The sequence below is a fragment of the Leptinotarsa decemlineata genome, unplaced genomic scaffold (assembly GCF_025532065.1).
Source record: "Leptinotarsa decemlineata unplaced genomic scaffold, Ldec_3_MD MMD2_tig00026328_RagTag_RagTag, whole genome shotgun sequence".
In the NCBI taxonomy this organism is placed as follows: domain Eukaryota; kingdom Metazoa; phylum Arthropoda; class Insecta; order Coleoptera; family Chrysomelidae; genus Leptinotarsa; species Leptinotarsa decemlineata.
In genome coordinates this window covers 2,325,860-2,341,066 of record NW_027412688.1, presented here as the reverse complement: position 1 = coordinate 2,341,066, position 15,207 = coordinate 2,325,860, and the positions used below count along the sequence as shown (strand labels likewise).

General features: G+C 37.5%; 1 protein-coding gene across 7 annotated transcripts in view; it reads left to right on the top strand.

The window, feature by feature from the left end:
- RhoGEF2 (Rho guanine nucleotide exchange factor 2) overlaps positions 1–15,207 on the top strand; it is a 213,491-nt gene that overhangs the window by 117,465 nt on the left and 80,819 nt on the right. For all 7 annotated transcript variants that reach the window (XM_074182252.1, XM_074182254.1, XM_074182255.1 and 4 more), the window contains one exon: positions 12,593–12,749. In XM_074182252.1, coding sequence (XP_074038353.1) covers positions 12,593–12,749 — 157 coding nt within the window. The remainder of the gene's footprint in view (positions 1–12,592; positions 12,750–15,207) is intronic.

Below are 15,207 nucleotides of genomic sequence, written 5' to 3'. Positions count from 1 at the left end.
AAATGCCATTTTCGCGTAGACATACTCTTCATTTAGTTTGTTTTATAACGAGAATAGAATGAAATCTAATCCGATATCTAAAAACCGTTTTGCTTATTGTGTGCTCACTTGATTATGTCATCATCTGCTATATCATTTAAAAGCTGACCCACATCCGAACAATAGAATTTATTTAAAGGATATTCACTACCAACTGAGTTTTGAGTCATTCATTTTATAGCCCGACCAAACCATATACGTCCTAATATCGCCTCCGATTTTGATACTCTGAGGCACCAATTTCAATTGAAGAAGTGCTTTATTTCCGTTTCCGATTTGGGATTTCAACACGTGCCCCCTCTACTGCAATGAGCGCTAGTTTAAATGTACTATGCGTTCGCATTTTTTCTAATTGAAAAGTAAGAGTGCACAAACTGTGTTAGTGGAAAGGCAGACATTCAGAACATATAGATATAGAGCAATTAATATTTAATTGGCTCATGGACTAGTTTGATTCTTGATTTGTCAAAATCCAATAAAACTTTTAAAAATAAGTACAGTGAATCAGAGTATATTATTTGAATACATCTTTAACATATTATTATACTCATGGAAAATAATCTTTGATGCTCTCTTTGATTTTTAATAATAGCAAACATTATATCTCAACCGAAAAAACAAGGTAAACAATCCAAGATTCTCCAGATGATGTTTCGTTGTCCATAGAGAAACCAACAACTATATTGACTAGAAAATATTCACTATTCATATCGTCCTGTATTCACGAGAAAGAAATGTTGGACCACATAATATAATGTTCCAAAAATAAGGTGGACCAACTTTGAAGACGTATATCTGCTATCTCGCGTTTGCAACTCTTCACTTGTTCGATAGGTTAGGTTAGGTCCAAAGTGAGTGAACCACCACCGCAACCCGCAAGGGTTTATTGTGGCTCACACCTATTCATACTCGACCAAATAAACCCAGTTTCTCAACGAAGCCACCAAACAAACCCAGCTTCTTAACGAAGCCGATTAGTTTGTATGGTGAGTGGTTTTCAGGTCAGATGGTAAGAGTACGGCTCTGCCGAACTCTAAAAACACTTGATTCGGTCCCCAGCGGGGCAGGCAAAAAAGTATATGCTCTGCTGTTTCATCGTTCACCGCGACAACCTTCCCATATGATGGTTTTTGCACGTCAGCTACACCTGACTATGCCTCAGATTCACCCGTGTAGGTTTTTTTCGCTTCTGGTTTTAGTAAATCATCACTTGAGCGCAAACGGGTTTGTTCCTCCACCTGAGACAAATTCTGCGTACGTCGCTCAAGAATTTGGTGCAAGGCGGTTTCATAAGGTACCCCGCTCTTGGGGAAACGGCTCAGTCGTTTCCTGGCTGCCCCACCAAACCTTTTTCTATGTTCAGTTATTGGATCAGGAGTTGGAGAGTTGAGAAGCTCTCGCTCCTGATCTAAATTTACAGGGAGGTCAGTTGTAGTCGTAAGTTCAACATCCATCTCCTCTGTAGACTTAGTGTCAGAAACAATTTTTGAGTTTACTCTGTCCATAAAAGTCCCACGAGTAGCTAGAGAAAGAAGGTGAATCACGGCAGATCCCTGCATTGCCGTGGCAAGGCGATGCTACGACGAGAGGGTGCCCGGTATCTCGAAGGTTCCGTAGGGACAACTGATGGGATCAGTGACATTCATCCTATCGACACGGGTACACACCTTGGGATCAAGCCATCGTTGGGATGCCATTCAGTTAGGGAATAACAGAACCACAAGTGATTCAGTCATTCCCGTAGCCAGCGGGGCTACGTGGAAACAGACATCCGATGGCCGGTTTGCTCAACCCCCACATCCCAAGCCAATACACTCGTCAAAAACAGCATGCACAGTGGTTCAGACAGTGAAAGATGAACAAGGACAGCCAACCCGCCATAATTGTTCGATGAGTCAGAAAGTCTTTGTTTTTAGTACCCTCATAGCGGCGACCATAAGAGAATTCTTCAAAGACATAGGTATAGTGTCATGGAAGGCCAGTATAATTGTGTTGTCCTTTCATTCTTGCTTATTCATTTTTTTGGCTATGTGGCATTCCAGCAGTATTAAAAGCGCCTCTCCAATCCACCCCCACTCCTTCACTTTTCATCATAACCCAGTCGACCAATCAGAAGCTACCGCGCGCACAGCGGGAAATTCAAATTGTTCCCACTTCAACGAAACAGGCCACCTATTCAAGCTCACCATCACGTGGTCCCAGTGACCATCAGCGGCTGGAAATTTCATGGGAATTAAAAAAGTTATCGGCTAGAGAATTGAACACAGGTCGTCAGCGCGGTAGACTTGGTCGTTAGCCTCGACACTAATACTAAAAAACAATAATCTAGTAGAACTGAAAGATCTGCGGGCCATCAGCATCTTTTCTGCTTGCTCTAAAGTAATAGAATAAATCATAGAACAGCTTCGCACACACTTAATTAGTAATAAAATACTAACAACAGTACAGCCCGGTTTTAGGCGTGGTCACAGCTGTACTTCAGCTCTACTGGCTCTTCTAGATTTCAGCAGAGCATTTGACACCTTCAATCATGAGCTGTTACACTACATTGGCTTGTCAGATGATTCAGTTCTTTTTTTCGAAACTATCTTCACAACAGACGCCAGGAAGTTGTTCTTGATGGATTACATTCCATACCCCTGAATTTAAAGACGGGCGTTCCTCGGGGATCAATTCTTGGCCCTTTCTATTTACGATATACACCAGTCAGTTAGTGAAATGCCTTCAGAATTGCAGTGTACATCTCTATGTCGATGACACCTAAATCTATTATTATTTTGAACTATGCAGCGTAGATGACGCTAATAGGCAGATCACTCATGATCTTGACACATTCTTATCTCTTGCTGGAAATATGTGCTTAATGAATCGATCGAAATACTAATATTTGGTCCAAAAAATCGCAGAGATATTGTAAAACAATAACTCAATATTAGTATAGGCTCTAATGGATTGCAAATTGTGAAGGAAGCAAAATATCTTGGGGTGACTGTAAACACTGATCTCTGATTTGATTCCCACGTGAATACCCTAATCTCAGAAAGTTTACCTCTCACTTGAGCTAATTTACGGAAATCGAAAATTCCTCCCTGAAAACACAAGAATTACTTCATGTGAGTCTCGTTCATTCATCTGAGAACTATGCAGATGTAGTCTATGGACCAAGCCTTACAATTATTAGGAACAAGAAAAGATTGCCTTCGCCTTATTCATGGGGTACGTAGAAGGAACATGATCTCATCAAAGCTCTCAGAAATTTGTTGGCTCGATATGGAAAACCGAAGGTCTCTACACTCTGCGTGCATCTATCATAAGGTTATCTGCAATACAATTTCGAATTATCTTTATAATAAAATTACATTTCGCACTGACGTACACAACTTGAATGTACGGCACAAAGGGTTATTAACTCCATTGATAAACACTCACGAATTTTTCAAGCAATCATTTACGTATAAAATATGCAACGTTAACAATACACTTCACACCCCCCCCTCCATTTAAGCCGATTTAAAATAGGTATTTTTAGTCAAAAATTGAAAATCAAACTACTACGTTAACAAAATTGACTACCCAATAATTTATCCACATGTATATTAATTTTTTGTTATTATTCGAATGCTGATTGATATCAGGTTTATAATGTTTTTTTACTATTTTTTTTTTTTGGTATTTATTATATTTCTGTTGCCAGTTCTCGTAGCTGGCTATGGAAGTTGAGTTTAAAAAATCTGTTTAAAATCTGTTTTTCCGGTAATCAGCTGTCGCCCCCCATACGAACGACAACTCTCAGAAGTTGAGAAACTTGTGCAAGCTAAGGACTAACGAGGTCTTACCTTTTAACGTGTGATTCCTAACACGGTTAAGTGGTAGAACAAACCTGTCGAGTTCTACACTGCAGTTTTGAACTTCGCCTTTTGAATGTTATATCCAATTTCACCCAATAATATTATAATTTTCATTATTATTAAATATCTTCTTCTCCTAGTTGTTCAGAGACCTTGATCAATCTGGTTTGATACTCTTGGTGGTACTATGGCGATTAGATGGACTTATTTTGAGCTCTTAACCCTAGGCCCATTCACGGACTGCTAAATTCGTTCATCCACTACATTATTATATTATATTATATTTAGGATGGCTAAATCTTCTGCAAAGCCCAGTTCTTTCTATGATGCTCTAGAAGACGTCGTAACTTGTCCATTTCAAGGTTCCACAACAGTGTTTGGCATTAGTTTGGGACACAGATTCAGTAAGAGGCCAAACAAAATATGGGGGTGAAATAAAAAATGGATGTGAAATATTCATTTACTTTTTCAAAAACTACAATTATCAAGGTCAACTAATAGACTTGATCGCACTTTAAGCCTGTGATTTTTTTCTATGTGGGCAAATCTTGGTTTCTGTGCTTAAATATTATTTCTGGATTCTAAACAGACTGCTAAATTCGTTCATCCGCTACATTATTATATTTGTCCTGGACTAGGATGGCTAAATCTTCTGCAAAGCCCAGTTCTTTCTATGATGCTCTAGAAAACGTCGTAACTTGTCCATTTCAAGGTTCCACAACAGTGTTTGGCATTAGTTTGGGACACAGATTCAGTAAGAGGCCAAACAAAATATGGGGGTGAAATAAAAAATGGATGTGAAATATTCATTTACTTTTTCAAAAACTAAAATTATCAAGGTCAACTAATAGACTTGATCGCACTTTAATCCTGTGATTTTTTTTCTACGTGGGCAAATCTTGGTTTCTGTGCTTAAATATTATTTGTGGATTCTAAACAGAAATACTGCAACCAATGAAAAACGCTTTTGCACAACCTTTGGTGTTCAATTGAAAATTTCCAAGAATGCATTGATTGAGATGCAATGAAATTTACTAACTCGAAGTATATAAAAATAGCGGAATGGTAGCAAAAAATGGGAACTCGCGGGTATGTTCTGTGGGTTATGCAATGACTTTACAAATTGGTGTTCCCAAAGATAAACGTGTACATTTACACAAAAACATTCGTCGTCTGCCGAAAACAACCTTGAAACAATACTTAGGTGAAATTACCTTTCACCCAGTGGACTTAAAATATTTACCGTGCAAGATAAGATAAAAATCGCGTCCATGTGCACATTCGTCATGTATAATTCATGCCCAAGTAGGTTTGTCGGTATATCGGCTCGAATTTCCGTCGGTAGTCTCCGTCAGGTAGGCAATTGCTTACTTCAGACTTTGCTGTAACAGCACGAATTTGTTTATTAGTTCGTACATCACGCCACCAATTACATTTATTGCAAGTTTATCAATAATTTCATTGTTTGACGCCTAGGAATGCGAAACGCGATTCAGTAATCGGTCGAACGGCAAAACGTACGCAACGCGCAATTGAATATCTCGCTTATTGAAGGAATGTGACTAAATAGTGCCAGGCTGTAATTATGTGGTCGAAGCAAGCGGATACGCGTAACCCCAACAAAAACATGACATCATTCAAAAATAAGATAACTCACCGGAAACGGAAAAACTCCAAGTCGAGAAACCCAGCAACCGACACCGTTGACAGTCCGGAGACAGATTTAGCATCGAAATCAAAACAAAACGAAGAGAAACAGCGTCAGCAGAAGCCGGGCAAAAATCGTGGCCGCAACCGCGGCAAAAAAGACGCCACCAACGCGGAGGCTAAAAACGCCGCTAAAGAAGCTAAAACTAACGGTGATATCACCGCTGGTTTGAACGATAAGGACCTTGAATCGCCAGATGTCGTGCTCAGGCATCCTAATAGCGACAATAACAAGCGAAATACAACCAATAATCCAATAAAGAGATACAGCGACAGTTTTGTGATTGATAAGAATGATAAGGCACAAATAAAAATAGAAGAGGAGGGCGATCAGGTGCCGCCAGTGCTAACACGCGCGGTTAGTGGGTTTTTTATCATAGACCAAGCGAGAAAAGCGAGACGTTTCAGTGATTTGTTCAGACCGGCCAGTACTATGAAGCTGTCCAACAGTACCGAGAGCCTCAAGGTTAACGAGAAAAACAGTATCAACCGGGAAAAAGTCGCATCTTCCGGTAAAGGCGACAAAAAAATCAAACCCGTTCAAAGGACCAACAGCAGTGCCAAGACGGATGGGAAAAAAACTGCGACTTCCCTCAAAGTGGACACCAAGACCAGTTCTAAGAAGGAAAACGTCGCTTCTGATTCCTACCTGAAACGGGTGCGATCAAAAATCTACAAGACCAAGAACGAGAGTTCTATTGAGAAGACCAAAGGGGACGAAGTGGATTCCTCCTCGAAGTCCAGGAAATTGAAGCCAAAGAAGAGCGTAGACGTGACGGGCAGGATACCGGAAGACGAAGTGGCTGTGTTGTCTCCGAACGGTCTTCGCAAATCCCTGACCCACTTCGATTTCCGAATGACGAGACAAACTTCTAATCTGGAAAGGATACGACCAGAAACCGTAGGATCAGCTGAAAAAATGATGAATTCCAATAGTGCTGGTGATAAACCGGTTTTGGCAAAAGCCAAATCGAGCAGTGCCATCAACTTGAGTTTGTTGAGGACTCGGAGGAATCAGATTATGGAAAAAGTTGCTTCGAGGTTAGGTGCGAAAGAAGTTAACAACGAGTTCGACTTTATCGCTTTCGGTAGTGTGAACAATGTGTCGGGGATCGGAAAAAGTGATGGATTATTCGGATCTCAGACTAGCTTGCAGAAGCAGCCTAGTTGGTTGCACATTCATAACGATGGGAGAGGTGAGGATGTTTTTGATTATCTACCGACATACAACTCATTTGTTTAAAGGAATATCATGTGTTATCAGTACATGACAACAGTGGTTTTTCTTTTCTTGAAATTATTTTAATGTGGTTGATCAAGTTTCCTGTTGGTTTTCACTTCCATTGTTTAAAAGATCTGCTGATTAGATTACAAAATATTTCAAAAAATAGATTTTTCTAGATCTGTTCGAAAATATGATAAGGAATCATTATTCACTATGTAATCAATACGGATCATGAAAAATGATAATTACAAGGCTAAGATCAAAGATGGAGTTCATTCCTTATTACTTCACCGCAAAATTAATTGTGAATTATTAATTAGATCATTGGAGTGTCATAAACAAAGTTTTTCATGGAGGATATCTATGAATATTTTCCTCATAGGTATAGGTTGGTAGGTAGGTCTAAAGTGAGTGGGTCTATTCGACCTTCCACCGCATCCCATAAGGGTTTATTGTGGCTCACACCTATTCACACTCGGTCAAATAAACCCAGCTTCTTAACGAAGCCGATTAGTTTGTATGGTGAGTGGTCTTTTAGGTCAGATGGTGAGAGTACGGATCTGCCGAACTCTAAGAACCTGATTCGGTCCCCAGCGGAGCAGGCACAAAGTAAGTGCTCTGCTGTTTCATCATTTTCCAGACAGAGGCGACACACACTGTCTTCCGACAGATCGACTCTCTGCATATAATGATTCAAATGACAGTGATCTGTAAGAAGGCCTGTTAGACATCGTAGTTCATCTCTACTGTAGCACAACAATTGTTTGGTATCAAGCTTCGAAGAGTGAATAAACGCCTTGGAGTGAGCCAATCCTGGAAGATTCTGCCAGAAGTCTATAAATTTTCTTACCATGCAGTTGTTCAATGTTTGTTTGGCAAAGCCTAAAAAGATGCCGAAGACAGGTTCTGGTCCGATGAAGCTGCTTACAGCACCCTCCTTTGCAAGGAGTCAGGAGTCTTATTGCCTTCCAGGCCAGTATGGCTAGGAATTCAGACCAGATACAATCTGTTGAGTCTTCCTATTGAGGAGAGTCGTGTTTGGCAGTTTGCTACCAATTTAGACGTTGCTCGGTAGGAGTCAAGAGCTTCCAACACCGTTTGACTATCCGAGAATATTTTTATTGACTGATATACAGTCGCATAGGTTCCTAGGCAGGTTGATATCTTTGTCACGGGTTTGCGACTGAAAACACCTGAACCAGAACCTGAAGGTGTTATTGATCCATCTGCGAACCAACAACTATTTGCTCTTAATATTTCCTTCTCCCGGAGGATCCAGTCCTCTCTACTCGGGAACAGTCCTTTCTATTCGGGAACAGTCCTTTCTACTCGGGAACAGTACTCTACTTGGGAACAGTACTCTGCTCGGGAACAGTACTCTACTCGGGAACAGTAGTTGACGCTCATTTTGATTGAATTAATTAAGTGTTTACAGATATACTACAGTTTAAACTAGACTCATTAAAACGAACATGACTTTGAAAACAGGCTGTTGCATTGTAAATTTTCAACAGATTGTTTGAAAGATATCAAAGGCGAATCAAACAATTCCAGATTAGAATGGTGATGATTTGCTGTTGTGTACGAATATGAGATCAGCTTCAAGTTTTCTATAAAATGAAGTTTTCATATGCAGTTCATGTTCAGTATTTGTGAATAGTTGTACAATTTTCTATTGAACCATAGCTGATAAGCACATTATCTTGAAAAACTCATTTTGACATCCCTCTGAAGAATCAACATCGAAATTGTAGGGAGGCGACTATATAATGGAGTTGTACTGAATATGGATCTAACTTGTGCACAGTAAATTATTTGCATAGATTAAATTCTTAGGTCTCCAGCAGAATGGAATATGAAGCCTAACATTTTACGGACATTTTGGAGACGAAAAAGTAACTCCAGTTACAGTTACATCTTTTCCATTGTTTCCATGTGGAAATGCAATGGAATTACCTAACTGATCCTTTACTGCACAATTTAGAAACATTATCATCTAGATCATTGAATATAACTGGCCGATACTTGATTAAAATCCATATTGAAACTAATTGATACAGTTTATTGTATGGTTTTCACTATAAAGGATTTTATAAAAACCGCGACACAGTTTACGCTTGAGGAAGCTACTGTATAGCGAAACACGTGTCGCGGCTTTTGTAAAACCCTTTATAGTAATCATACAAATGAACTGTGTCAATTGGACCTTTGAACTTTGTCGACAAAATGTTAAATTTCAGACAATAAAACTTAAATCGTACTAAAGCTCCTCTGCATCGAATATATTATGTTGTTGCAAAAAATTTGTCTGTTCTATAAGTATACTTTGAACTGTAATATGTCAGTGAATGCTTGTAAAATTTATTCGAAATAAACGCCATTTCAATCAGCGCACTTTTGTTGATTCATTGTGTCAGCATAAACAGTGAATGCTCGGGATTCGATAACGTCGACGAAGGCTGTTTTTGCCTGGTCCTGATTACACAACACAACAAAAAAAATATTTTTTGAATGTTTCCTACACTAAATTAGTCAATTTCTACTAATTTTGGGGTGATAAAAACGAAAATAACAATGAAAAATTTTTATTAGCTCTGGTTTTTGAGATACACAGTACTTAATCTTAAAGAGTAGTTATACTATACGTGAAAAGTGAAAGTACATAAAACAATATTGTTATGTTTCTTTTAGAATATTTTAAGTACAAAATTAATAAAAAAAAACATTATTCTTAGTGTTTTGACAAATAAAAGAAGTTTGTACCACCAAATTTCAATTAAGTCCATCCGATTCATTGTAAGATCGCTGTCGTTTAGCTTGTCTTTTATAAAACACTTCTGGAGCATCCCTACAGACAGACCAGCAGTAGTCTGCAAGCATTGCTTCATTCCAACGGCCCTGATATCTCTGTTCCATTAAGGCAATGTCTTGATGGAATCTTTCTCCATGTTCGTCACTCACAGCTCCACAGTTTTGTGGGAAGAAATTAAGATGAGAGTGAAGAAAGTGAATTGTTAAGGACATGTTGCATCCAAGTTGGTGGTAAGCTTGAAGAAGCTCTTTAACCAATACTGTGAAGTTATCATCTCTTTTGTTACCTAAAAACCCATGTACAACCCCCTTAAAGGCTTCCCAGGCTCTTTTTTCATTTCCTGTTAAAATCATGTCAAAAGCAGGATCATTTACGATTTCACGGATTTGAGGCCCAATAAAGATGCCTTCCTTGACATTAGCATCACTCAACCTGAGAAACTTTGCTCTCAAGTACTTAAAAGCTTGTCCTTCCTGGTCCATGGCCTTCGCAAAGTTTTTCATTAGTCCCAACTTAATATGTAATGGGAGAAGGAGAACATCCTTAGGATCTACAAGAGGCTCGTAAACTACATTTTTCTCATTAGGGTTTAGGTCTCGTGTAGGCCAGTTAATTTTTTTATAGTGAGATTTTCTATCCCGACTGTCCCACAGACACAAAAAACAACAGTACTTGGTGAACCCTAATTGCATTCCTAGGAGTATAGCAATGACTTTCAGATCACCACAGATGTGCCACTTGTGTTGTTCATATTTGATTGATTGGAGAAGTGTTTTCATATTTATATTCGTTTCCTTCATGTGAACTGCATGACCTATAGGAATAGAGGGTAGCTGATTTCCATTATGCAGAAGTACAGCTTTTAAGCTTAGTTTTGAAGAGTCTATAAACAGTCTCCATTCAGATGGAGTGTGATCCAAATTCAAGCAGTCCATCAAACCATTAACATCAGAACAAACTACGAGGTTTTCTTTTTTCTCAAAAAAAGGAAGCAAATCTTTTTGACGCTGTCTGTACTGAGATATTTTCACATCATGTTTTAGAAGATTCCACTGTTGTAGTCTTGACCCTAACAGCTCAGCCTTTTCCTTAGACAAGCGAAGATCTCTTATAAGGTCACTCAACTCTGCTTGACTAATTCTGTGCGGATCACTAGACCTATCGCTTACCTCAAAATCAGGGTCATAGGATGTAGAAGGATGGGTTGCTCCTTCTAAACAGTCTTCATCACCTTCCTCTAAAATTTCATAGTTTTGGGGTGGAGAAGGGACTGGCAAATTGTCTGAGTGTGGTACAGGCCGAAGAGCAGATGGGAGATTAGGGTATTTAACCGTTCCTCTTTTCTTCATAGATAAACCTTGCTTAATGAGAGGAGTTAAGCAGAAATAACAGTCGTCTGTATGATTGGTAGGCTCACGCCAAACCATAGGTACTGCAAAAGCCATTGCCCGGTTTTTATTTTTCAGCCACTCTCGCAATATGACGGAACAAGAATTACAACATATACGAGGAGCCCATGATTTATCTTGGTCCCCAACTTTCACACCAAAATAATGTTCATAGGCTGTCTTAACGATAGGTGTCATTTTACGTTTCTGAGCCTTAAATGTTATTTCACCACATATATAGCAAAAGCTATCGACAGAATTCACACACTTTCGAGGCATTTCAGATCAGCACTTAAATTAATTTAAAAATCAACTTCACACGATAATTTCAATAGCAACCACGTGCGTACAATTGACAAACTCACATAGGTTATGCTTACTACTTAAGAACAGCTGATGAGAGGGGTGTTATGTAAACAAACATGTGTACCAACTGTTGGTGATGAAATATTTCATTTTTTGAAAACTCAATATACATATATATAATATAATGATACTATATCTTGAAAACAAGAGCTAATATATAATTTTTATGGTCACTTTCGGTTTTAACACGTGGAAATACATTAAAATCATCTAATTTCAACCCCGAAACAAAAACTTTGTTGTGTTGTGTTAGCGAAGGTTATACGGGTGAGAAAGTTATCGAAGTGCTTGAAAAGATGGTAGTCGATTGGCGAGAGATCTGGGGAGTATGATGGTTGAGACATAGCTTGGATTCTCAACGGTAACTTCTGAAATGTGCGCGGACGGGCGTTGTTGTGAAGCAGGATTCGACCTTTTCTGTTGGGCAGTGCTGTTTACGAAACTTTTTGTACATTTCGTCGATTTCCACACAATAGAGGATTATTTCGTGGGGATTATGGGTTGGATTGTTGAATGTAGGGGAAACTTATGTTTGTTTTTTTCTGCTTACAACTGGGGTTAAAAAGATAATTGATGTTTTTAGTTTATTACTATATTCAGGACAATATGTTAAGGAATGTTGTAGACACACATATACTATAAATAATGATTGGAAAATGAAGAAAATGGGTCTTCTACCTCGCTAATTCGTATTGGCGGCGTTATGCGTCGGTGGTGGGGGTGAGGGAGTTCGGAGGAGTAGGGGTTCCCTTGACAGTGGTGGCGCTAGACAGAGGGAAGATGCCAGTTGAAAGGCCTTCGAGGCAAGACAACATAGGCAATGGCATTATTCATTTTCTGAACGTCTCCTGTTATCGTAGAGGATCCACTTTTCATCACAAGTAACGATTCGATCCTGAAAAGGATCGTTTCGGTTGCGCAAAAGCAAAGAATAACAAACCTCGACAACTTGAACCATCAAAAACCGTATGGAAGCTGACGCCCAGTTCTTTCGCCAGCTCACGCACCGTTTGTGATGGGTTACTTTCCACCTGGGTCTTGAAAACTTCTTCCTGGATTACTATAGGTTGAACATTTTCAGATCATCTGCAAACATGAGAAATGAACAATGGGCTACTTACTTTAGGAAAATGTTTGTGCTGATTCTTATTCGTTAGGTAGAACTACATGTTTATGTGTAGTATGTATATTTTATTTTTTGTTTCAGTTGAGGTGAAGCAGGGCCAACCCGTTTCGCGAAGTGGATCTGATAGACGTCCCGACGCTGTTCGAGAAGAAGGCCTCAAACACCAGGAGTCCGCAACTGGTACCGAATCTCCCCATGATGTCTCCCACGACAAGACTGATATCACCACAATGGCCAGGTTAGTAGTTTTAATGTCAATTTCTGGTAATTAACTTCTGGAAAAAAATTGCTCGTCGATGTTTATTTTGCTAAAAAATTTTCTACTACCTCAGTGGTGTGGGATATACCCCTTAAATTTTGAGTGGATTAGAAATCCACTACATATTTTTCTTTTCAACAAGAAAATCTGTCAAAAAACGACTTATTCACCCGCAAGGTCACCTGATTTGTGTCCATTTGATTATGATTATGAAACCCAACCAGCATCTCTAGTCGATTTACGGCATTGCATTTTTGTTGAATATAGTTATACAGGGAGAATGACATTTTGAACACATATTCAAGCAAAAATTTAGTAAGATAAATTTTTGAATGTTATTCATTTTCACATCTCCCGCTTTGTGAGGTCAAAACTTCGAAGTTGTGCTTTTCCGCAAAAAAGCCATTTTTGTTGAAAATCTATGAAAAGTAACTTTCTTTATGTTGACTTCTCATCAGTTCTCGATATCCACAGCATCAATTTAAAAAAAGTTGAAAGCTTTGGAAAGAGAAATCGATAGCATGTAAAATGAGCCTACCTCTATTCCCGTTCAAGAATTGAGGTTTGGACCTCTCCGCTATAAGGTTTGGAAGTGACAAGGTTCAAAATAAGCTTGAAGGGTTTCTAAACTTGCAACAAATGCATGCAAAATATTTCATTATACTTTTTTCAGAAAATTTCTTCAAAACTGTTGAAATAAGCAGACATTTTTGAACTTTCAAGAAGTTCCTTCATTTGAAACTTTGAATTTTTTCTTGGTTTCACAAACAATTAAAAATGATAGTAGCCCAGAGACCTCAAATACCCCTCAAAGGTATTGTTACACCCACAAATAATTGTATTGGCTTCATTATACCAAGATACATCAAATGTTTATGAATAGGGATCAACTAAATTAACTAAAGATACAAATTCAACAAAATAATGAAATATTGAACAAGAAAACACAAGTAATTAATATGAGCAGTGAACATTAAGTTTGTATGAAATTTACATTTGAAATGTATGATTTATTCCTTATTGAATGAATGAAACAACAACTTTTTTGTATGTATATTGTGTTCAAATCTAATAATTTTTTGGTTTATAGATAGATAGATTTAGTGTTCCTTTTTGCTACATAATGTGTAGATGGGTCAAGTCATAATTGTAATTATAAACATGCACACGTATAAACATACAAATGTATAAACAAACATATAAATACAATTCTAGGAATTCTAGGTATATATATATATATATACATATACATATATATATATATATATATATATATATATATATATATATATATATATATATATATATATATGTATATATATATTGTATACATGTTAACTTTTATGTCAATTCTATCTTCAATTTATTGTTTTTCACTCATTTTTACTGCCCTGAAGAAGCTTCCCATTAGAAGCGAAAGCTTGGCAAAGTAAAGCAGAGTTTGATTTTTGATTTTTTGACTGAGAGACCCTGTTAATCCATTTTACCATACATTTCTCCAGTCGCTAACATTATCCAATTCATTATCCAATTTATATATATATATATATATATATATATATATATATATATATATATATATATATATATATATATATATATATGAAATCTGGATAGGAATATGCTGAACTGGTGAAATTAGAGATAATATCACATACACGGATCAAATACCCGGAAAACCAGTTCAGCATATATATATATATATATATATATATATATATATATATATATATATATATATATATATATATATATATATATATATATATATATATATATAGGTAACAAGGACATTTTGAAATAAAGTTTTCAAAAGAAATACGATCGCTCATTGCTTATTTCAAGTGTAAATTCGTCTACTGTGTAAAAACCCCTTTCAGATACATATCGTTTCAATTTTTTTTTTAATATATGAGGAGACAGAGTCTTTATATCTTTTGGCAGTAAATTATACATACAATACAATTATATATTATATATTAAATTATACATACATACAATTTACATTATCTCAAGATTGATTTACAACATACACAATTTTAAGACAACGATAAAAATAAAATAAATACAACAATAAAAATTAATTGGCGCTCCGGGGCGACTTCATTGATTCCAGTGGCGCATTTGCTTTTTCAGCTGCAGGAAAACCCGAAAAAACCTGCAGCACCACATCATCTGAAGATCTTGATCCAACAATGTCCTTTCTCTCATAAAACAAAATGTAGGGTGTCTCCAGAGGCTCCAAGAAATTCAATGCATCGCCAGAACACTTCGTGACACGACTATCGTCAAACTTAAACCAGTCCGTTTCTTCTTTGACCAAGGCGTAATAATGACCACATTCAACGCCAGAACCACAGTGAACAATGACTGCATGAATATTATAACAGTGGTCTGCTAGGTTGAAATGTTCATCTATTTCGAACCTTCCAAAGAG